General features: G+C 38.8%; 1 protein-coding gene across 1 annotated transcript in view; it reads left to right on the top strand.

The window, feature by feature from the left end:
• Positions 1-20,770, top strand: part of LOC108671367 (high mobility group protein 20A) — a 68,182-nt gene extending 47,412 nt beyond the window's left edge. Inside the window, exons 5-7 of the mRNA XM_018158898.2 lie at positions 15,167-15,285; positions 17,039-18,255; positions 19,868-20,770. Of these exons, the coding sequence (XP_018014387.1) occupies positions 15,266-15,285; positions 17,039-18,255; positions 19,868-19,905 (1,275 nt within the window). The 5' untranslated portion in view covers positions 15,167-15,265 and the 3' untranslated portion in view covers positions 19,906-20,770. The remainder of the gene's footprint in view (positions 1-15,166; positions 15,286-17,038; positions 18,256-19,867) is intronic.
• Positions 20,771-23,754: the final 2,984 nt, after the last annotated feature.

Raw genomic sequence — 23,754 nt, forward strand, 5'->3', positions numbered from 1 at the left:
ACTAAGTAGCCTGTTACTCATGAGACCCAAGCTGCCTAGGTTTGTGCATTTTTTCACAGTGTTTTTTTTTTGTCAACACTTGTTTTTTAGTTTGTTCAATCAAACATAGATTCTTATTAGTTAATTTGAAAAAACGTGCAAAATACATGGTGCAACAGTTAAACCAATACACCTTTCTTCAATGCACGCTCATCAGGTCATACAATGGTCGAGTCATGTAGTGAATTTTTTCGCGAGCTTGAGGGCAAATGAAGTGAGTGAAAGAAGAGGTCTTCCCTCAGCAGGCGACCACGGCAGCGCTATCAGCTCGTGCAGGCGCAACCCTCACCACGCTACACTTGCACGCAAAAAATATGCTGGTTATACGAGCGACGCCTCCTAAAATCAGGCGACCCTCTAAGCTAGTGCAGCCTAGTGACTTGTTCTGTGCAAAAATGTATTATGTTGAATGTTTTTTGGAACAGGTTAATAGTACCATGCATGGCGACTGTCGCCTAATTGATTTTCGTTAATGCTTAAAACGAGGAAATTATCGAGTGCACGTAAATGAGGTAACTAGGGTAACATATTTATATGACTTTCAAGTCCTTTTTCATTTCATGAAATTTCGGCATCTCTCATTCCTGTAAACCGGTCGTGACTCACGTATTGTACCTTTTTCTACTAGGTGATCGGATTTATCAGGTATAAATATGATTAGGCTAAATTTAGAATTTTTCGAATTTTGGATCGCAATTATTGACAATCACCATCACTGGATTGTCTTCAAATTTAGAAAATTTTCCGGTAAAAAAATTCTTGTTTGCACACACCTTTAAGAGTCAAAGGTGATTGACGCTTGGAAAATGTATATTCACTCGCAGTAATTTCAGCATTATTCTATTGCCACACGCATTTATCGTTACATAAGCAACAGCTGTTCGACCGCAACTATGTAGCGCAATTTCAATAGAAATTTCTCTCCCAATCGATTTCTCTATCAAATTCAGCAAATCATTGAGGTTCAATTACTTCTAAGTTTGGACGACTAGGTCACACGTGCCTCGGGTACTACATTATATTAAACTGTGCACACGTACTACTCGCGCGAACTAGCGCTCTCACTCTCGTAAAAATTTAGAACCCTGCTCACGTATTCTCTACGTGGACTTCATGTGAACTGTCGATAATGCAAAAATAACAGCCTGCCGTACGGAAAGTTACTTAAGACTCTTTCCTGGCCTGTGAGTCATTTTAAGTTCAATGTGTGTAACTTTCACGAATCACGCCATGCTCAAAGCATTAAATTTCTGCAGCAACGAGGCAATAATGGTGCTGCGACAACGATATTTCTTCTGTGCCAATGATCTCGCAATATTCTTTGGTTATGCAAGCTTTTCACGTCGTGACCACCACTAATACCTCCTAAATCTTACGTATAGTAAAAATATTAGCCGTAATTCACTATTCTGACTTTAAAAAAAATCTCACAGCCCGCACAAACTATGGTATGAGAAGAAATATTTTGAATATGATGTATAAACGATTAATGAAAAGTGTGTACCATTTAACAAGCTTCATTCATAAGGGGTCGGTGAACATGCGCTCCAGAATTTAATTCCACTCCCGCATTCACTGCGGGAGTAATAATTTAGTTCATTAATAATAATTTGTTGATCATATTCTACCTCATCAAATTATGCTGAAGAATTGTTGATCTGCTCATGATGGTCGTTGAGCCTTGCATTAATTAGCCATGAGTGAACGTGTAGGAAATGCCGTACCTTAATTAAACGTATCAGTTAGCAGCCATGTATCAAAAGACGTTCTGTTGGTGCACGTCTGTTCAGTTATATCGAGTAAAGAGTGTCGTGCAGAACGCTATATTTGCTTGCACAACAGGATGTCCCATCGCTTCTCTTGGTGGTCTTAGATCCGCATCCCAAGATGCTTAAAAAGAAAAAAATTTCGATTGAGAAGCGCACTTCCCTGATTTTTGCGCCTTTTTTTATTTTATTTGTCCTGTCATAAGTGAAAAAACGCTATAATCGCTATCGATATTCTTTGTACTTGACTACCTTATTTTCATTTACCGGAAGCTTTATAGAATAACCAACTCAAATGATGGCTGATTTACGACAAACTTATTTGATTTATTTTCAACAGTTTACATGAAGTCCTAGCGCGCGTTCTCCCATCTTGCGAGTGATGTGGTGCAGTAGCAAGCCAACTGCAAACCGAGCCTGCCTGCTCTTGATTCATCTATAGACCTCACGGCCAGCGCTGCTGTAGCCCTGACGCTAGTTTACCCCATAGTCCTGAAAGGAGACCATTGTTCAGCCCCAGTACTACACTTAACAATGCCTTGCGGCACTGCACTCACGTACCGGCTTCTAAAGCCTCCTCTACAGTACACTTATAACAGCTGCTCTACTACCTCTACTCGCTATTATAAGACCGCACTCGCATTACAAGCCCATTATGACTCCTATTTATTTCTAACATTTCCCGCTTGTATTTCCTGTAAATTAACGTGTATTTAAATATTATTAGTGTAATTAGTGGATTGTTGATGATAATTTGTGATCAAAACTGAGAAATTACTCACTATAACCAGTAAAGACTACGAGTGTTTCGTTAATTTTGTACGAACGATGCCTAAATAGTAAATGTTCAAGCGATAGAAGGGACCTTTGCATCGCACTAAATATATTGACGGAAGATGAAGACAAGATTTCGAATTTAGATCTGGAATTAATTTGCCTGTTAAACCTAATATTTTAAGTAAAGTCTCCTAATTCAACTTACACTTTTTAAGTAGATCCTCTATTTGCAATCCCATTTTTAAATCAATCCCTTATTTTTCTACCTCATGGCTTGAGTAAAAGTATATCTAGCGTTATTCATTAGTCCGCGTGTTTTCCCATGACCATGAGTTTGTGACAAGATGCGGAGTGATCTGCAGTGATGTAGCGTCGACACGACTGCCAGTCTTAGTCTCTTTTCACATTGTGTGCCGCTTCGCCCCTCGCTTGGTCCTGCATGATCGAGAACGTGGGCCCCGGCGAGGCGAGTCCTAGACTCCCTCCGCAGTTTTTAGCATTAGGATTACGCGAGCATCTCTGGCCGTACGAAGCTTGGGCTCATAGTAGATGTCTGCTCTATGGAGGCAGAAATAGAGCTCAAATCTAGATTGATAGAGGTCAGAATTTGAATTTGATTCTCTCTCGAGAATCAAACCCTCAAGAATGAACACTCAAGATTGATTATTGGGATCCGGAAGACAAAATTTTAGTTAAATTTTTAGTAAAATTCATGGTCGTAATTGGAATTCACAATTGTATAGTATCCTTCATTTCGAAAAGGCTCGATCATATCCGTTTTAGATTACGCTTGCAAAATAATGATTAATAAATGTCATAAAACAATTATTTTCTCTTTTCTGCGTCTTGTACGAATTGTTATCCTAGTTATTTGATTTATTCAGTTTTTCAACATCAACGCATAATTGGAAGCGGTTCAAATGAAGACGACCACCTTTCGCCAATTTGAACTTCATGTTTTGCTTACCCATTTAATTGTTTCATTTTTCCATTTCTTCAATTTGGCTTGCATAGACGAACTAAATCACTCGCATTAAATGGTCGTCGGAGTTTTATAGTTTTGATACCGTTTTTCGGATAGATATTGTTGTTCCTATGTGAGTTTTAAGTTTGTATGCATTTTGTTGATTATAATTGAAATAAATTGATGTCCTAGTATATTAGCATATATGTTTACGTATTTGGGCAATTGCGCTTTATTCTACTAGGAAACTTTGAAGCACCCGATCATTTGTTTCCGTCTCGCTTGCGGTAAATTTAAACGCTGTGCTAAAGCTATTCGTATTTTTTAAGAGTGGTCTTATCGGCTTCCTGATATGATTATGATTATTTACCAAAGAAAAGCGGCTGGCTTTTTGTTTTGCTAGGCCTGCTGAGGGAACAGAAGCTCATACGTTTAATGATAATTGCACTCCTGCCGCCTAGGCTGACACTCAGTCTATCCATCTTGCTGATAAAAAATTATCGAGCCTGGGCAATGAATTAGCTGTTCCTGCAGCCCCGTCAATAATTGTTCCTAACCGAACTGAGTTTTTTTGTGCAAAGCGACGAACACGAAATTGCCATCCTGCTAGTTATACGATCGCATACAACAGGAATAACGGGTACAACGTAACCCGCGAGAGAGTTGTGCAAAGCGCGATTGAAATCTTGATCTGGGAGCAAAAACGTAATAAGCTTTGCAGTTTTTGAGCGAATGCGAGAGCGCTGATGGTGAAAAAGGTGACGCTGTGACTGCGCATGTCCGTCCGTTGCACCAATTCTTAAGCGTGACGAGCCTAAGCCTACCGGCGGAAGACGCGATCTCTTCAGTAATTGCTAGCAGAAGACAACGACCAGGATAAACAACAAAAGAAAAAGCTACGCTGGTGCGGAAAGAGGGGATTAGGGCGGCAGTTGTGCCTCCTGCGCAACAAAATGTGCTTCTCATTCAAAAGTGGGCCATTTTTTGTAGTCCATAGGCTTAGGAGGAAGCCAGCCTAACGTCAGCTTTTGGAAAGTCATTACTGGCCTTGGCAGACGACGGCTTGCCTATTACTTTACTTCTTGGCTTGCCGTATATTTCTTTATTAGGTCTTGCATTCTCGAGAGCAGCTCACATATTATATTTCGAATAAATATTTGTTTAAGTAAGAGTTGTAATTGTTATATTTCGAATTCTTCTCCTGTTACCATGACAAAGCCACTTTTTCCTGACTAAGATGCCAGTCTTTATAAATAAAAGATTATGTTTGACCTAAAAATTTTAAAGAGAAGAAAATATCAAAACTAATCACATTTTCATAGAGAACATTTCGGAGTCCAGTTCATCGTAACTCCAAATAGCGCAGAATACAAGAACAATAAATTACTCTAGGAAAATTCTAGAAGTGCGTTTCTAGCAATCAGGTGGTCCTAATAATTACAAATTTACGTTTATTCTTACATTCTTTTGGAATCCGTTTTGAAAAAGTGGTTTGAATGGAGCTGTATAGCTTACATGACTTTTGTCAGTTGTGTACGAACTCTAGATTTATTTTCATTAAACAATTTTTAACGACATGCATGCACATACTTTTCCAAAAGATGAAAGCACTTCTACGAAGCGTGTTTTTTTGCATTGAAAAGGCATTATGTAATTCAAATAATTATTGTCATTCGATAAGAGAATGTAAGCGGGAATCTTGTTCATCTTCTGGTATACGTGTTTCGTACCGCGATCAGACGCTCAATCGTTTCGCATCTGATGGAAGAAACAGTACACATCTATCGGGCAAGTCTTATTAATGTTCATGTATTAAGCTGAGCATCGAAGGACTTGGATCATGGAGTAGAAGGATCAAGGAGCGGGATTGTGTGCAATTAATTTTTGGTCGGGAAAGAAGAAGGTTGTGTGCCGAAGCCCAATTCATCATGACGAGCGTATACCTGAAGTACCGGAAAGAGCTTTAGTGGTCGATCGTGTACAGGTAGCCTTGGTCCCACCCACACACTCCATCGCACTCATACAAAATTGAATTAAAACCAAGCACAATTGAAGTCGGCTACGCCGGACTTAGTTTGAAATTCCGTATACGCCTATTCACGATCGAGGACCGCAGCTTTCTTGATTTTATACCTGCTTAACCTCAGCCTACTTGATTCGAAACAAGTCGAATTGGTAACCGATGGTCATTTGTTTGAATTTTTTAGCGCATTTTCTCATTTATGGAAAAAAGGCGCTATTGTGCTCGCCATGTCCGTCCGTCTGTCTGTCTGTCCGTCCGTAACTTCACGTTTTCGTCGACGAGAAAATGCGCTCTCTGCCACTCACTGCAGTGAGTACTGAGTTACAGTTTTTTATTACGAACGAAAATTGCTTCACAATCTTCACGCATTTTTGAATAAGCAACAGTTTATTCCACTGAGTTCCCTTGAGAATATTTGCCAATATATTTTTCTTTTGTTCTAATTTTAGTGCATTTTTTTGCTGGTACTGAACATGAATTTTCTCAAGGGCCTAACCACTTGAGGTTTCTTACCATAAACGATCGTTAGATTGCAGCAGTATCGGTCTCTACATTCTTTTGTATCGTTGTTATAAGTTGCATATCAGATCGTAATCTTTAGTAGGCTCTGCTATTTCGTTGCTTCGGCGGTTTATTATGTTCAAGTTCGTAGGTTAACTTTTCACCTCTCATTTCTCTCTTGAATGGAAACAAATTAATTGTATTAAATTAATTAATACTAAATCATCTGTTGTTATTTTGTTGTAAGTATCAAATAACTTTCATTCTACGATGTAAGTTATCATTTGTAGATATTTTCAGTATACTAATAATAATTGTATCTGAAGCACCGGTGATTTCAAAGTGTATTTCTTTGTTGAGATTATATAATTACGGGCAGCAGGGCACGCGTACGCAGGCGCAGCTCGTATGAATGACGTCCCCTCGTAGGCCTCCAATGGAAGCAGCTTTTTACGGGCATAACGCTGCTGTATATAGATAAATACGCAGCTGCGTATATAGATAAATACGCAGCTGCGTATATAGATAAATACGCAGCTGTGCGTGCGCCGCGTGTGACTACCAATTCCGTCAAAAAAATGACGAAGCTAAAAAATCCTCCGATTCGGATAATATGCTGGGCCTAACTTTTTATGCTCTTGATCGATCCCTGTTTTTGCATGCAATTTGATTTTTTTTCGGCGCGAGGAATGAAAGCTTGAATAGTTTGTCATCGAGTTTCGTGTTTCGCAGCTCACGTGTCTCGCATTATACTTAAAGTATATGCTTTATCTTTGCATGAAAAGTATTTTTTTTGCATGTTGTGCCTGTTTAGTGTTATAAATTTATAAATCGCGAATTTATTGTTTGCTAACATTTCTTACATCAGAATGTTTGTTTTCATTTTTGTAATTGAGTTATATCTTCCTGATTCGATTACTAACTTGAATTGAACTTCCAGACTTATTTATTTTCGAAAGTAATCGCTTTCGGCTTCGAATTATTATCTCAATTCTAGTAAAATTTCAATATTGTTTTATAAAATTACCACAGATTTTCGATCTATAGAACTCGTATTGTTCTTATAATTTAGGCTGGAGGCTCCCATCTGTCGGGGTGCGTTTGAAAATTGAGGATTCGTTGCGACAATGTAAACTAGATCGTCTCATTCCAGCGCCATCTTGTAGTATGACCATAACTGTCCATAAGCTATAATCTAACAACACCACCACTCATTTTTTTTCAAAGTGTTAATTTGTACCGATGCAATGCTGATGGAGATGACTTGAAACAAGGCTACAAGGCCTGATGTTTGCACGTTTTTTTCAACCGTCTGAAGAAATTCATCTTCTCTGCAGTATTTCAAGTCACTCTATATGCAATTGTTTTTTTTTTTAATTTCCTCGCAGCGACCGCTCACATTTGTAAATAAATATAGCGTGTCGGTATTGTCTACCTAGTATATATTATGTCCTCCTAGTACGTTGATATTTACTCATCATTTTAATAAGCGTCTTTGTCGGCATCCACTGCCATATTATGCGTATTTTTTACGACAATTTTGTTGCTGTGAGCTTATATTTTGTGTCCAGTGAACTCGGTGATAATTCTTAAAATAATTTATGAGGTACTGCTGACACATCTCACTTCACGTAGGTTTCTCAGGCTATTAATTATTCATTGAACTTCATTTTGCATTATGTAATGGTTTTATACACAAGTAAATAGTCACAGTTTTCCAGTAAAACAATATTTATTACCAATGGACTCTTAGTTTGAAACCGTTTTCTAATTTTTATATAGATACGTAAGCTTCAAACTTTAAATCCATCACAACAGGGTATCATCTTAATTGTGGCAACATGGGACTTTGACAGAGTCTTTATTGTGTATATTAGAAAAATAAATAATACCCGATCTAATGTGCTCAACGTTTCGAGAATGAACGACTTTTGTTTCGATTTTATTTGCTAGCAAACAATAGCTTTTCTTATCTTTGTATTTATTGTGATGACACTCGTCATCTTTATGTTTTGTTGGTTTCTGATGTACAAATCCATTGTAGTAAAACAGCTTGTGCATCGCGCACTCATTCGCTAATGAGTACTGTTGGGTCCGGTGATCCATTCACTTCTGAGTCCCCCAAGTACGCTTTTAGAAAGGATATCGACAAACGTTAATGCCCCAACAATTCACTCTTATGAGAGTATTACTGATCAATGGAAATAATAGAAATTTCGATGTAGATAGCCTTCTCATCAGGGCTTAACGTTGGTTCTTCCAAACTAACATCGTATATATTGCCGTTCACAGAATGGTGTTTCTACCATCAATTCATATGAACAGACCAGCCTGGCAGTGATCATGCACGCAATGCTCACCGTTTCTACTCTAAGTTTAATAATATTTTTCGTAGTCCCAATTTGTAGAGCAACTCCAATTTTTCAAGAGCACTTAAAGGATTGTTCTCGGCAGGCAATATTGAATAACATAACCTTTTATGTGTATTACAAACATGAATTCGTTTGATTTTTCTTTTGGTATATTCATTACATGCTTTCGGTGCGTGGTGATATATTATATCCTAATATGATAGATCAAAACCACATGATAATTTTCCTAATAAACGGTTTAAATTTAGTAATTGTATTGTTAATTAAAAAAAACGCTTTAGATCGTGGAAGTGCTGCTAAATTTAGATTACGTTTACTCTGTGTGGGATTAAACATTAGCGTTTTCATTAGGTTTATGAGTGAAATGCGCGTGAATGCAATGCCTATAATATCCTTCGACTCTGGAAGGACTGCCAGTAGCTAATCAATCTCACGCGGAGAGGCATTTTAGTCGAATAAGTGCAGCCATCACTCGTGGTCTCTGAGTCACTCTGTAGGAAATGCCAGGCATGCTTTAGGTATCCGTGTAGCAGACCATAGGAGCTCTGCTAGATAAACTTACGTAATGGGCGTTGTTGAGTAACTTGCCTAGCGTGCTTACTTAATCATGCAAGCCGTCTACTCTTCTTGGACGATCCATCAATACATTTTAAATGTAAGGTTTTTATTAGAATATTTACCGCTGAGTTATTCAGATGATAGAATGGTTAAAAAAATGTAATTATTTTGCTCTTAATTTGATTCCGTTACTCACTTGCTGCACAGATTATTTTGCATTTTATGGTCTTATTTATTTTGCATTTTACGGTCTTTTGCATTTATGAAAACTTAAGGTGATTTATCTTGAGTTACTTAATTGGTCACTCGCAGCTGTTTGAGCTTGTTTCTAATACAGAATTTATTAGAATCAATTGCTATACTGGATATACTCGTCGTAATTTTGCCTTGTGAACAACCTCGATCGTATTTACCGTCCCACAAAAGTAGCCTCCATGCTCGATCTCTCGTAATTTGAAATGCACTGGATAATTGAATTGTGCAGTGGTTCACATTTAAAACGGTAGTAGTTTTTACGTCAGCTTATCCCACCCTGAAAACTTCCCATTGTTTAGGACCGCTTCAAAAACCCTGCAATGCAATCAAAGTTCTGAATGAAAGGATTGGCTTCTCATTGCACGGCTGATCTCGTGATGAATTTTTAGGAGTGCGTCTCATCAGGATCTGCTGTTTTGACGATCTACGATCCGCCCCTTGCTCGCTCGCTCGGAAATCCGCTTTACGCGAACACGAGGCTGTCTATGTTGGGAGGTAAGTCTCTGGGATCAGAACAATTCCTATGATGAAATAAGACAGTAACTGAAAATAATGGAAATTAACGAAAAAAAGTTCTTACCTTGCGCATGACCAGGGATGATTGCTTCTACGAACCTTAAAATTAGAGAAAAAATCTCAGTGACAATATATTGCGTCTTGAAAGTGGTAAGTAGTTGCAAAGATCACGCATCTCCACACGCATAGTAACGCTCTTATAATAAAGGACGCCGAATAAAAAAAAAAAAGATTTATACATATTATTAGTCGGATATGATCTGTTGAACAAATATTTCACAGCATTTTTTCAATTTCTCAATTGGTTGTCTATATGCCGATCATTTTTGAATGAAATTTAAAACTTTATTTGACGTTTCGTAAAAGTGTGCTTTTTAGAACGCGGGCGGCTTTCCCTCAGTTGTTTGTGATTTATATAGACTTGAGCCTAAATTTCTTGCAGGATGCTCAAAAATTTAATATTATGTATATTTTTTTCATGTATAAGTCACCTATTTGCTGCTTCGAGCTCAGCGCACTCTTCCTCCTCGTAGAAACTTTGTTTCCATTTGCCTACGAGTTATCAACTCATTTTTTTAGTATGGGAGTTTTAGAGCCTTTGTCTCCTTTGGACGAATCTCATCAGAGATTTAACTCTCTTGTTCTACCAAAAATTCTTTGTCTTGACTATTTTTTTGCCGTGCCGGATTTTGAAGTGCTGCTGGGCGTTTTGCTCTCAATTCAATTTGCAGCTCCTCTAAACTTCGGCCGACAGCTTACTTAACTGACTGCAAATACCTCCGTCGCAATTATTGGATGGAACTTCGGCTCATAGTCAAGTAAAATCTTAGCCTCGTCGAGATACACGAAATCTGGTTACTGCAATTCATCTTAGATTGTTCGTTCCCATTGACTTGGAATAAATGCTGCTGTCAAAATTTTCAAGTTCGGTAATATATTTATTTGGATTCGTCTTCTGCTCTTGATTAGTATATCTTCTATTGTGATAAATTTTTGAAGATTTCTATCCGTTTAATTTATCGTTTTTATTTAATTTTACATTTTTAAATTTTATTTACTTAACACTTGTTTCAAATAAATATATATTTTTTGTGAATATTGAATGTTTTGTAATGTTTAGCATAGTTAGTTCATACTTGGTCTGTCACAGGCGTCGATTGATTCAATTCTCATCACAGCGGCATAAACGCGTAGTTCATTCTTAAAAAATTATCTCAAAATAACTTGATGCACAGTCGCTGCAAGATTTTCGATTCAGATCAAATATTGTTTGGCATCTCTCGTCTATATACTCCTGTCATATAGCCTATAGGCGAGCTTTGAATACACACTTATGTGTTGAACTTATGAATATGTCAATTTTATATTATAATTGTTTCGGAGTTTTAATGTACAAAGCAAAGAGCGTCTTACGCATACGATAGGAGCGTTCTATCACAAGGCTGGAGTAGTCGTGAGCAGCCAGCCACCCCTGTGGCTCTCCGGCGTTCATGTGGCGTCTAGAAGCAGCGGTGTCGCGGACTCCTGTGTAGTGCGAGTGATTAAGCATCAGCGTGATCAATATTGCAGCCCCACAGTCCCAGTCTACGCGTCTTGCTGTCTTTGTTTCGCCACACAAAAAGCGGCCAGGGGATGGCACAGGCGGGAGGCAGAGGCCTCAAGGGTGGCACAAGGAGAAGAAGAACGTAGGCGACGACGACGCTCTGGAGTAGCGCTGCGATGGCTCTCACACGAGGGGTTTTGGAGAGGGAGCAGAGGAAGGTTTTATGCTGTCGTTGCTACTGCTGCCTCTGATGCTGCTGGCTCAAGGGGCATAAGACAGCGAAATGAGGGGAGAAGATGAGCTAGAACTCTGCGGAAAGAAACGCCTGATCAGGACCGGCACGGTCGAGAAAATGGCGACTTAATTAACACGCCTGCCGAGTTCTTGTGAGCGCTGCTGGCGCAACTGAGATGTTTTGCTGCAGCTTCAATGAGATGTACAGCTTGCTACTTGTAGTGGCGATCATAGATGTGGTAGTTTCGTACATTTTTGACGAGTAAAAATCTTTTTTGTTTTTATTTGCTATGGATTTGCGTCAAAAAAGTTACTTGCGTAAGATTTGGCAACAATAATTGTAATTTCGTAGCAGTTTTCGTTAAAAAACTCACTCGCACTGTAAGGTGAGTAAAGATAAGTTGTCTATTTTTAGTCCAAATTTATATCCTTGTGAACTTTCACCAAAATTTAATGATGAGGTTGTCATCAAATGAGGGTCGAGCGAACATGCACAATTGCACATGCTGCCGATCAGCTCGGAGTTCTTTGTCCGAGAATGAGCAGGCATACCCTGGGTCCGTGCTCGATCGCAGTTCCCCTCGAGCGTTCACCCACCACTAGGAAATTGAAGTAGCGTCAGCAGAGGGGACTGCTGGAGCTTACCAGACGAGACTGATGCTGGCCATTGTCACTGCCACTCGTGAGCTTTTCATTGGAACTGGAGAGGCGAGCGTGCCATAGAGGCCGCGCAGCATGAGAGCTCCGAGGGTGCTGCGTGCTGTGTAAGGGTGCTGCATGCTATGTGAGAGTGATGCATGCTGTGATATGGTGTTGTGTGCTGAGTGCTGTGTTAGGGTGCTGCTTACTGTGTGAGTTTGATGTGTGCTGTGTTATGGTGTTGTATGCTGTGATATGGTACTGCGTGCTGTGTTAGAGTGATGCATGCTGTGTCAGAGTGATGCATCCTGTAATGTGGTGTTGTGTGCTGTGTGAGAGTACTGTATGCTATGATATGGTGGTGCGTGCTGTGATGATGTTGTGCTGCATGAAAGTGTTGTGGTGCGTGAAAGAACTATGTGCACGCGAAGGTGCTGTATTTGGGTGCTATTTGTCATTAGCCTTGTAACTTTTAAATTATTAATGATCACCATGCCATGTAACGCCAAATAACATTCTTTGTGCATATCAAAGTCCTGGTCCCAATATTAGTGATACTCAAACTGAACAGAACATTTTTGACTCGAATATTCCATGGAAATTAGAACTCGACCTTAGTTGCACTGACAATATACAGGGCGATCACTAGAAAACTATGACTTGCCCTGAATTTCATGAAATAATAGTCTGAAGCTGAAAAACTTTCCTTGTTTAATTTTATTGATATTTGCTTATCATCGTTTTCGATCAATTATTTTCCTATATTCTTTGTGAGCGCATGCTCTGTATTAAATTATAATTCGTCGATTGCCTGAGAGATGAGCAGTTTTATGTCATAACTGTTGAGTAGGCGAGCGTTAGCTAGGTTGTGTAATTGGTGGTTATAGGGAGTATGACCGAGGGTAGGAGGGCGGACGGTCACACGAGTGAGGGAGTGGGTGAGAGGGCGGCGATGCTTCGTCCAAGAGAAAGAGAGAGGGACAAGAGCGCTTCAACTGGAAATAGCATGGAGTGCAAGAAATCTCGAGAGGGAAAAACTGCAGGAAATGTCGACGAGGGATTTTGTTTTTGCCAGGCGACACTTGGCGACGGCAGTCTTCCAGTGGCAGCAGCAGTTGCTTCTCTCTTTAGACGCTTTGTCTGCAGTTCGCTCATATGAGTTGGCTCGGACGGGCTTTTTTCGGACACTTCTTCAGGGAGAGATTCTTTGTAATTGTCACTTCTTTGAGGCGGCGTAGGTGTGAAAGGACTTGGGTGATCATTTCAAAAAGGACGACGTTCATTCTTGACGCTTTACGAGCAATGCAGCCTAAGCTTGAATGACTCGCTTTCCTGCTAAATTTGACGGCCTTCATGGCTGAAACACTCAGACGTTATTACACATTCTATTGCTCGAATATTACAGGAATTATTATGTCAGTTATACTTAGAAAACAAAAAATTGAATAAATATTACGATATCTTCAAAATAATCTACATTGATTAGTCTAATCCACCGCCTGCAAACAATTCACTAATTTGCTTCTCCGTACATGCAAGGAACGTTCAATCTCTCACAACTAACAAATTGAATGCAGAGCCTTGCTTCTCTTGCTGATGAAGCTTTCTGCTCGTTTTCCTAATATTTTTTTTTTCCGATAGCCTAACAGCTTACACTTGGTTACACTTGGTCTTCGTGACATAAATTAGATGAATACCAGCAAAATAATAAACGCTGTTATTCGAAAGTGTAAATATACAAAGTTAGAAAATATTCCAATGCATCGATGCTCATTATTCTTCTCAAAAATACCGAACGCGACTCTGAACACGAACTTACCAATTGCAATTCTGGTAGCCCATAGCCGCTGCACGGCGAGCAGAAGTTCTTTATCTGCGATCTGCCGCCCCTAATTCGATCGACTTGCTCACAACGACGAGCCTCTCGCGCGTCAGCCTCACGCTGCTACCAAACGAGTTTCTTTCACGTCCTATATACAGCGCCTTTGATTTGACTCAATTACAATTTTACGACTTTATGCTGAATAATGTCTTATCGTTTTATTTTGATCATTAGTTTATTGTTTTATTCTATGCTGGCTATCCAGTTGGTCTTGTCTTGATAAATGCACTGAACTAGAATACGTAAAATAGTATATTCGGTCTTATTTAGATTATTATTAAACGGTCTTATTTAGCATTTGTGTTAACTATTCCTAATAACAATGTAAGGTAAAAATTACAATTTGATTCATCTTTCAAGTAATCTTTATCACACTTTTTTATTCCTTCCAAATTTGAAACAAAAACTTCTCTATTCCCGAAATAGACGCAAACGACAAACCTTTCCTCATTTGCCAATCAATCGTTCAGAATCGGTTTGACGATGACAGGTTTTCACATGCATGACAATCGACTGAGCGATCAGAGACATGAAGGTATCCAGTCAAGCGTCCCCCTCTTTAGCAGCGTTACAGCTCGCGTCTTGGCTGCTGCTAATGCGATGCTCCTAAAAAGACACTGAAAAACCACTCATGTTCACTAGCAGCAATTAACTCTTCCTGTAGTTACTGCCTCAGAGTATTTGCCTCTTTTGCCGCACTTTTAATACGCGGTTATAATTGCCTCAAGAGGATAATGGAGACCTCTTTTAATGGCGGCCGGTGTTAGAGGCTTAGGCTTGGCTTCCGAAGACTCCAGAATTTGAGGTTATAAAGTCTTGAAGTACAGAAAAAATTGTGACAATTTTGGACGTGAATGAAAATTATATACGTGTATCCTCAATTTTTAGCTCATTCTTATGGAATATGATTTTAAATGACAAAAATTAACTTCCCCTATCGCAGTCGAAAAAAAAATCAAACGCGACAGCTTTTTTACAATGTGGAACTTTGAAGGGAAGCAGTTAAATCCACTCTCAAAATGTAAAAAAAAAATAAAGTATTATGCATTCTCCAATTGGAAACCAACGCATTGATGAAAAATTTTATTTTATTTCAGATTTTCCTCCCCAACGGACACCAGACCGTCCCGCTGGAGATCTACGCGAACTACTCGTCGTCCAGTGAGCAGCAACAGCAGCGCCTGCTCCTGGAAAGCATGGCTAAAGTTGGAAACAGGTAAATGCTCTTCATATTCTCTTCACCGATGCCAAAAGTCAACTAATCAAGATAATTGATGAATATGAGTTTGATTTAGATGGGTGCTCATTTTGGCTTCAATTAACGTATGCATGTAATTGATAATCTGGCTGTAAACGAACTAGTGGAAACCCATTGCCGAATTATACACACCAATTACAATAATAAGTATCAGTTGATCTCCAGCTGTGCCTGCTGAGTGGTGGGTCATTATGATGGAATTTAAAAAGTTAGAAAGAGAACTTTCTCAAGTCGATGACGACACTTTCGGTTTGATTCCACTTTGTTCAGGAATTTGTTGGCCACTAAGTGTCCTGAGCATCAAGTGACCTGTTAACAGTAGCCATCGGATTTTAAAAATATATTTTTTCCGACTTCGTAGGATGGCTCTTCCGTAAAGGAATTGGAATTAATTTCATTTTCATCAGTTGTGTTGCAATATATCTGAAAAAAAAATTCAACATAGCTCTTCACATTCATTTCATGCGTTGGGGATTTAGTTCAGAAGGCTAAATTCAGTTCGTCTCCTAACGACAAATCTCAAGTTAGGAATAAATATGTTGAGTCAACTGAGTTGGTTTTTGAACCTATGACTGCGTGGTCAAAGTTTGGCGGTCCTGTAGCTGTTGTGGTACCTAGAAACAAGCTAAAATCTTTGAATTTCATACTACAGCCTCTTTTGTTATTCCTCTTGTACGCTCAAGGAACGAGTTACGTGGTTGTGGTACGTAACATGCCGTCAACCAGTATAAATTCAGTCGCAGTTCGTTGGCTCGGTCCAACAGTTTCGTATTCTTTTGCACTATGGATGGGAATTTCTCTTTCCTCCGAGAGAACCGAGTAAAATAATCGAGCCTTTGATGTGACTTTTCGCGTGGCTTCTTCTTGCCCCAAGATATCTCGTACATCCAAAGAATGGTGACGAGTTCATCCAAAAATTTCGAAGCAACTTGAAGAGATTTGCTCGGTTCCCTCTACTTTTTCTTACCATTCGGTCCATCTTTTATTATTTTTTTTATCATATTGATGCACGGTGTGTTCTTTCAATAAGGATTTGTAGCTTTTATCTTTTTCCTGTTACAAGACATATTTCGGTAACGTTTGATACAAGTGCAAAAATATACTCGTCGCAGTGAGGCTCGTGCAAACTTTTCTTGTCGTGAATTTTAATCCATTTCTAATTCCATTTTATTCTCTTTGATCTGCCTTTTTATCTTGCTGTGCTTTATTAATTATGATTATCTCTGCTTCAAAATTTTGTCATGTCCATATTTTCTCATTTTTATCATCGCTCCAGTTTCCTTCCCTCTTTCTACGTAATATTTAATCGGTTCAGTCACGAATGTGACCTGCTTCGCATCATGAATTTTCATGTCTGCCACTCTTTTTATCCATTTTATGCACTTCTGTATACTCCATTTTTATGCACATTCTTTTATTTGTCTAATGGTGCAGTTAGGTAAGTATAAATATGAAAGGCTGTCGTTTGGATTTGTGTAAGGTAAGGGACGGAGACAATTTAAACTCAGTTTTAAAATACTAAAGTTGAAACTCGAATTTCACTGTGGGTTTCACGCGCTAATTATGATTCTGTTGAACTTAATATTTTTATAGTTTCGTTCATCAGAGACCATTTCTTACGAAATAATCCAAACCAGTTAATAGCCAATCATGGCTTCGTGGGTAATCAATCACGAACATTGGGTAACTTGTGATGACCTTGTTGTTGCAGTGGAGAGAACGGCTCTACTGGACATTCACAGGCTGATTTGCTCAAGCTCCTTTCATCGAACAATGCCAATCAGCTCTCGAGTGCAAGCATTGGAGCCCTGGGCAGCATTGGAGGTCTTGCAGCTTCCCCACACGCCAGACAAAATGGCAGTGCCCTCATGAGATCATATGAGGCTTTACTCCAGAATTCTGCGAGACTTCCACCACAAGCTGCAGTGCCGAGTATTCCAGGGCCAACGCGCAGACGCAAGAAGAAGAGGAGGCGTCAACCTGACATGCCTAAAAAAGCATGTACTCCTTTCATGCATTTCTGTTCTTACTTCAAGAAGAAGTTGATGGAAGAGGGCAAAGAGTTTCCACAGTTTGCTGACTTCGGCAAGAGAGCAGGGGAGCTCTGGCGAAATATGGCTGACACAGAGAAAGTTCAGTTCAATGAATTGTCCGAGAAAGATCGTCAGCGATATATTAAAGACATGAAGGAATACGAAGAACGTAAATTGGCCGAAAAGGAGAGGGAACAGGAACTTCAGCAACAACGCGACAAAGAGCTTCATGTGCTGAGAGAAAAGGAAATGGAGAGATTGCAAAAACAACGGCATGAGCAGTTGGAGCACCAACAGAAGCAAATGGAGCACCACAAGCAGCAGATGGAACAGACACAGGCCCACCAGCCTCAAGCTGCGTCTCCAACTCACTCGAACGCCGCTCTCATGAATATGCTCAACCCGCTCAGTCCGCTGAACCCACTCATGATGGCTGCCTTGAATCAGTCCTTAATGCAAACCATGATTACAAATCCTGAACTTTTTAAGACAATGTACTCAGAGGCAGCTAAAAACTATTATCTTGAATCCCTGAAGAACTATTATCAAAATTCTCCATTACCCCAGTCAAACGGCTGCAGCACCTCTGTAAGCACATCAGGTTGTACCACGCTGACCTACTCTCCTCCCACGGACATGCATTCTCCCTTGAGTACAAACCCGTTGGGTTCGATGAACATGAACCTCAATCTCCTCTCACTGATAAACTCTGGCCAACTAAGCAGTCAGTCTATGTCGGCTACTAATGGCAATGTTAGTCCTCCGGCTGGCAAGTCTCCAACACTGACCAAAGTTTCTGGGTCGTCGCCCATCGGCACACCAAATAACATGGCATCAGCAGCGCTTGACTTGTCCTCCGCGCGATTAGAAAGGGGAGGATGCACCAGCGATGAAGGTAATTAATGCAACGATCACTGTTGCTAGCCTTCGAGATTTTCATGAAAAAAGTTTGAGTTGTAATTAAATGAGAAATTTAGTCGAGAAAATATATTAATAAATAAATACTCTTTAATTCCTGTCGGTTTTCCGTTTTCAACATTTTATGTTTCTCTTTGTATCAGATTGGATTGAAGCCCCATGAGAAATGAATCCTTTTGCATGTAGGAAATTTTAATTAAAAACATTATAAATTCGATGCAATGCATTTTGTATTCGCAAATTTGTTTTATGCTAAGTTTTTGTTTAGCTTATAACAAACACAAGTTTTAACCTAATTAAAATATGATTTAACTAACACAATGGTTTGACCTACCGTAGTGATAATTACTGGCCACCCTAAAGTCGTAACGCTTTACTCCAGTATTCATAAGAACGCGAAGTCTGCTTAGTCAAAATTTAATAAATTAAGCTGTAATTTAGTAACCCAGTTATAACGAGATTCGCTTTTTTATATTTTCCTGCCAAATATTTTCTTTATTGTAGAACGTAAACACAGAATATAATGTTTATCGTTGTAGTAGGTTTAAACTCGAAATGGTTTCTTGCTTATTGATCGCCCTGACTCCCGAATCCTGACGTGAATTTGTGACGATTGTGCGCTCTCACATCGATAAAAAAAAGCAGTACTACCTCAAAAGGTTTTCTAAGGGCCAAAAAGAAAATTTAGCTTGTCTCTACAGAAACCAAAGAGAATAATACTGTAAAGCGAGCCAGTCATCGACAGAGCTCCGTGAAGTTGAGTGGCTCCAGTGACAAAGGCATTTCGCTGTACGTTTCACTGTGGATCATCTTTAACTTGGATATAGTTTTTAAGATTACTCAAAAGTATAAAGATGACATGGATGGAAAATGCTTATGACTATTTCGATCCGATGTCCAGTGATAGATTGGATTCAACGTAAGCTTTTTCAACACGTGTGGAGTGTGGACTTAGGAAAGGCAACAGTAGGAGGCAGTCGCCGCTAGTATCTCGAGCAAAATTTAAATTACCTGTCTCACGTTTACAAAGACTTGTGAGCGAAAATTACTAATACTGGTCTATTAGCATCAATTATGTATTGACATTTTCATCCACGATGGTAGAGTTAGCCGTAATTCAAATTTCAGCGTCTACCACTCAATGCCACTGACTTCTGAATTGAGCCGCCCCGGCATTACTGCCAACGACTTACCTACATAGAAACTTACTCCGTTATTAGTAAAACAGAGCCGTATTATAGCAATATTGAAGCATCTCTGTAATTATAATGAAGAAATTAAGCCCTAAAGTGATAGTTCTGACAAATGACAATGTATGTTTTATTTACGTTCTTTTTATTTAATGACCTGCAAGACAAGTGCAGTAGTATATATCTGCTGAAGTGAATAGCTACCTACTTTGTCAAGTTGTGTCATTGATGGTAGCTTTGTTATAGGCTGTTACTCACCAGTTAGTTGTGACTCCTCTTAAAAATAATTTGCTAAGATTTATAATTACCATTTATGTTTACAATTCACTTCCAGTAAGAGATTCTTGTTGAATCATTTAAAAATTTCCAAAGGAAATTACAATTTTTTTTTCTTTTCAGAGCTGATCAATCAGGACGACTGTGAAATTGAAGCTTAACTACACCGCCAATAAGGAGCATTTGCAGTGGACTTTAGATGAGCTTCTAGATCCAGCTGATTCCAAGCCTGGACCTCTTCAAGCACTACTCACTACTGCTCTGTGGCCTCTGGTCTCACCTTCCAAGTGCACCTCTAGGCTGACTTGCTAAGATGTTTAGTGTATCAAACCTGGATCAATTGTTTGGTTTAAAATTCAATATTTTGGCATTGACCTGCCGTTAATAAATATTGACATCTTGAGTGCCTCTTCCACATGAAATTTGTCTCTATTGTCTATATTCTGATATCTGCTTGCACTATCTGTCATTGGTTATTTCTTTAATGCTAATCTTGGGTACTATTGAAAAAATGTCTTCGGAATCTGAGTGCCAATCGCAATTTAAATTAACCGAGTTTACAAGTGAGTGGGAATCATCAGTAATTTACTACCATGTTCTGAAGATGAGCAATAGTGCTTATATTTGGGTGGGAACTGAGGCAGGTGAGCAGGGCACTCTGGTAGCGGCGTTGTCAGCCCGACCTGGAGTGCCTGATCATATGTTGACATCATCACTCTTAAGAGGTAACTGCCAGGAAATGGCTTCTTCTTGTGCCGGCCGTTTGCAATCAAGATTAAAATTCCCGGTATTACTCAGTCTTGATATTCCTGAGGTTCCACTACTGCTCGACCATGTTGAAAAGACTTTGTTGCAAAGATTAGCATGAGTCAATAAAACTTTTCTATCAGTTATTAGAAGGCACAGAGTACCGGTATCATCTATGTGTCTATCGTTTTAATTAAATTTTCTTATTTTTTCTTATTACCTTGTGTTAAATGCCAAAGAACGCAAGTGGCTCATTCCATTAAATAAATTCAGCTCGTATTTTTTCTCTATATTTCTCCTCACACACTCTCTGATCTGGGTTGTATGTTGTCTCCGTGAATCATTTCATCATGTGTGTTAAGCATTTGCTAAGTATGAATTATGGTTTACTTAATGATCAATTTTTAGTTAACAATTTACTTTATTTTACACTCTGCTGAGTGCTAAGTATCGACAAAGGTTAAAATTCACCTGCTTTGTAGGTCGCTTTAAGAAATTTTGTATATATCCTAGGTTATGCTGAAGTTGTTCTCCCAATGAATTGTATTTATGCCAACTCCTTCCAGGAAACTGTACATAACTAGCTTTGTAATTAGCTATCTTAGTGCAGAAGTTTATGGCTGACTTTGTTGTCTGTATGTTGCTATGCACTTACAACCTTCAATATTATAGGGCAGGGTGGCCCAGTGGTTAAAGTTCAGAGTACCAAGATTGACGCACTAGAGAGGCGTGGGTTCGATCCCAGCTCTGTACGTGCGACAGTTTCTGGTCAGAATCGGCAAGGAGGCCGGGCGGTTAAGCACAGCAGAATTGTAGCAGTGCGTTGCGAGTTTCGTGACCTCAAAATGCTGCGATTGTTCTGCGATGTTAAGAATCGGCGACAGGCCTACGGCCTAATAAACGCTGAAACCGCTAATATATAATAATAATATTGAGGCGAGAACTGTGGATCCACTTGTCACCTGCTTTCAGACAAATCAACAATCACTGTTTCTAGACAGATTGCTGAAAGTATCCTGAAAATTTTACCAGGTGCAATATCTCGTATTATCCATTCTATTTAATTCAATCATTTAGATTCCCGCAAAAGTAAAAATCTAAGTTTTGCAATCACCATTGTTCAATTTTAATATCTCTGCCAATGATCGTCATCCGGAGTAATCTAATTGTAACGTACAAGAAAGATAAAACTTATCTTCTAACTGAGTACTAATTGAAGATCCGCCCATCACGATATCATGAATCTGGTACTGAATTTACATGATTTAAGTCATGGTTATCTCGTATCGCTTGCTCGTATTACAATATATAATAACATTTTTGCCAATTCTATTGGAACCTTAAATCATCATTTTAGGTAAACTTGAGTTTACGATCTAATATAGGGAGATACCAATTGATATTATTTTGAACAAGTTCCTCACCGATGACATAACTCTCGTCTTTCATGCTCAAATTTGGAGCAACAGTTTGTTAGACTCGTGTTGTCTTCTGAACTTCGTTATACCCTAGCACATTAGTTGTAATGTGCCTGAGGTGTAAGTATTTACTGCACTTGTCAAATACTTTGTTCTGGAAATTTATACATTGCCAAGATAACGATTATGTTACATCACCGATGTTATGAAATCAAGGCTGGCATTCGTGTTCTCGCCGTAGCTGATGAATTTGTACCAGAAATTTATAGTGATTTTAGGTTACTGTTGACAATGAAAGTGTAAGAAGTTAGATGAGAGTTAGTTAGTGATTCCTAGGTTTAAATAAATATATTAGTTAAATGGGCTTTGTATATATAGATGATGTATGACTGACGTACTTAGATGGTGCTTGTCATATGCCATGGTTTGCCCTCCTCCTCCCCTACTAGGTCACCACCTCCTGTTTCCCCGTCTATATCTAAAGCATTTCCCAATACGTCTCATTGAAAACGTTTTGTATGATGTTTTTTTATGTTCTCACCGACAAAAGTTATAGGGAGTTTGTTGGGAGAGAGTACGGCCGTAGTTCCTGTTTTGTTTCTTATCAAGACTGCTTTTGTTTCTTGATTTATCATAGGGCAAGAATTTAACGCACCCTTTGATTTTTCGTCAGTTTTCGAGAGCAATGCGACCTTAATTTGTTGAGTCGCCAATATGTTTGAATCGAAGGGTAATGTTTGCCTCAATTTCACAGTTTCCATAGCTAGTTAGTTCCATATTTCGCGTTGTAAGTTGCGACTTTCATCTTGTATTATTTTGTTGTCTCTATTGTGTTCGTTGGATGTAGATGACACAATTATTCTCTTTTCTATAGTAGAAAGAAGTTCAAGTATACTCTCTCAGTAACGCGGCATATCTTTGAATCTATTTGACCGTGACCGATGAATTCAAAATTAAATTTTTATCGAGTCTTGATTTTCACAGTCCAGCTTTCAGCTTTTGAGCTTGGGGCATTAATTTTACTTTTATGTTATTTCTTCTCAACCTGCGATATGTTAGTTCAATTTTCCGTAGTTCCTACAATTTCCCGATACTTTGTATGCTAATTCTTCTTCTGATTTAAAGTAATCGATGAACTTGTTTTATGCTAAATTGTCATCAGGAAATAACAAGTCACGAATCCGGTCTCATTCGGTACTGTCCCCATAATCAGTATGTTCGCTTTCGTATATCGATTACAAACTGAGCTCATGACTTAGAATCGTTTTCAACTGTCTTGTAGAATAATTACCTACTTTCAATATGTTGCATCAGACACGTTCATGATGAATTTCAGACACGTTTAGAGAATGTTTGTTTACGTCCAAAATATGCGATGAGAGTGAGTAACAACAGTTTATATCCATGATCCTTATTTGCATGCTAACAACGAGCGTGTTGATTTAGAGAGGACGAGAAGTTTTCTCTCCGTATCTTTATGGTACTTTATTTTGCTAGGAGCGATGTCAGCAATTGTAAAATTTCCTTTTAATTTCATAATGTTTGATTCGTTCGTTGTGTTAAATAAACGAATGATAAAATTGCTGTGCTTTTGTAATGAATTTTTTTCTGAACTTGAGTTTGATTATCCTCAATATTGAGTAAATACACCGAAGATATATATTTTATTTCATTAGGTTTTTCATTAAAAAAATCAGTGAAAACGATGGAAACGTCGGTTTAATCGGAATCTGCAAATTGTTTTCATTTTTGCGATCGCAAAAATCTTGAAGTCGAAATTTATATATTTTACTTTCGAATCTAAAATACATAATTGCCTTTTATCTTACATTTGAAAAAAAGCTT

Source organism: Hyalella azteca, unplaced genomic scaffold, assembly GCF_000764305.2.
Source record: "Hyalella azteca isolate HAZT.00-mixed unplaced genomic scaffold, Hazt_2.0.2 contig10517, whole genome shotgun sequence".
NCBI lineage: Eukaryota > Metazoa > Arthropoda > Malacostraca > Amphipoda > Hyalellidae > Hyalella > Hyalella azteca.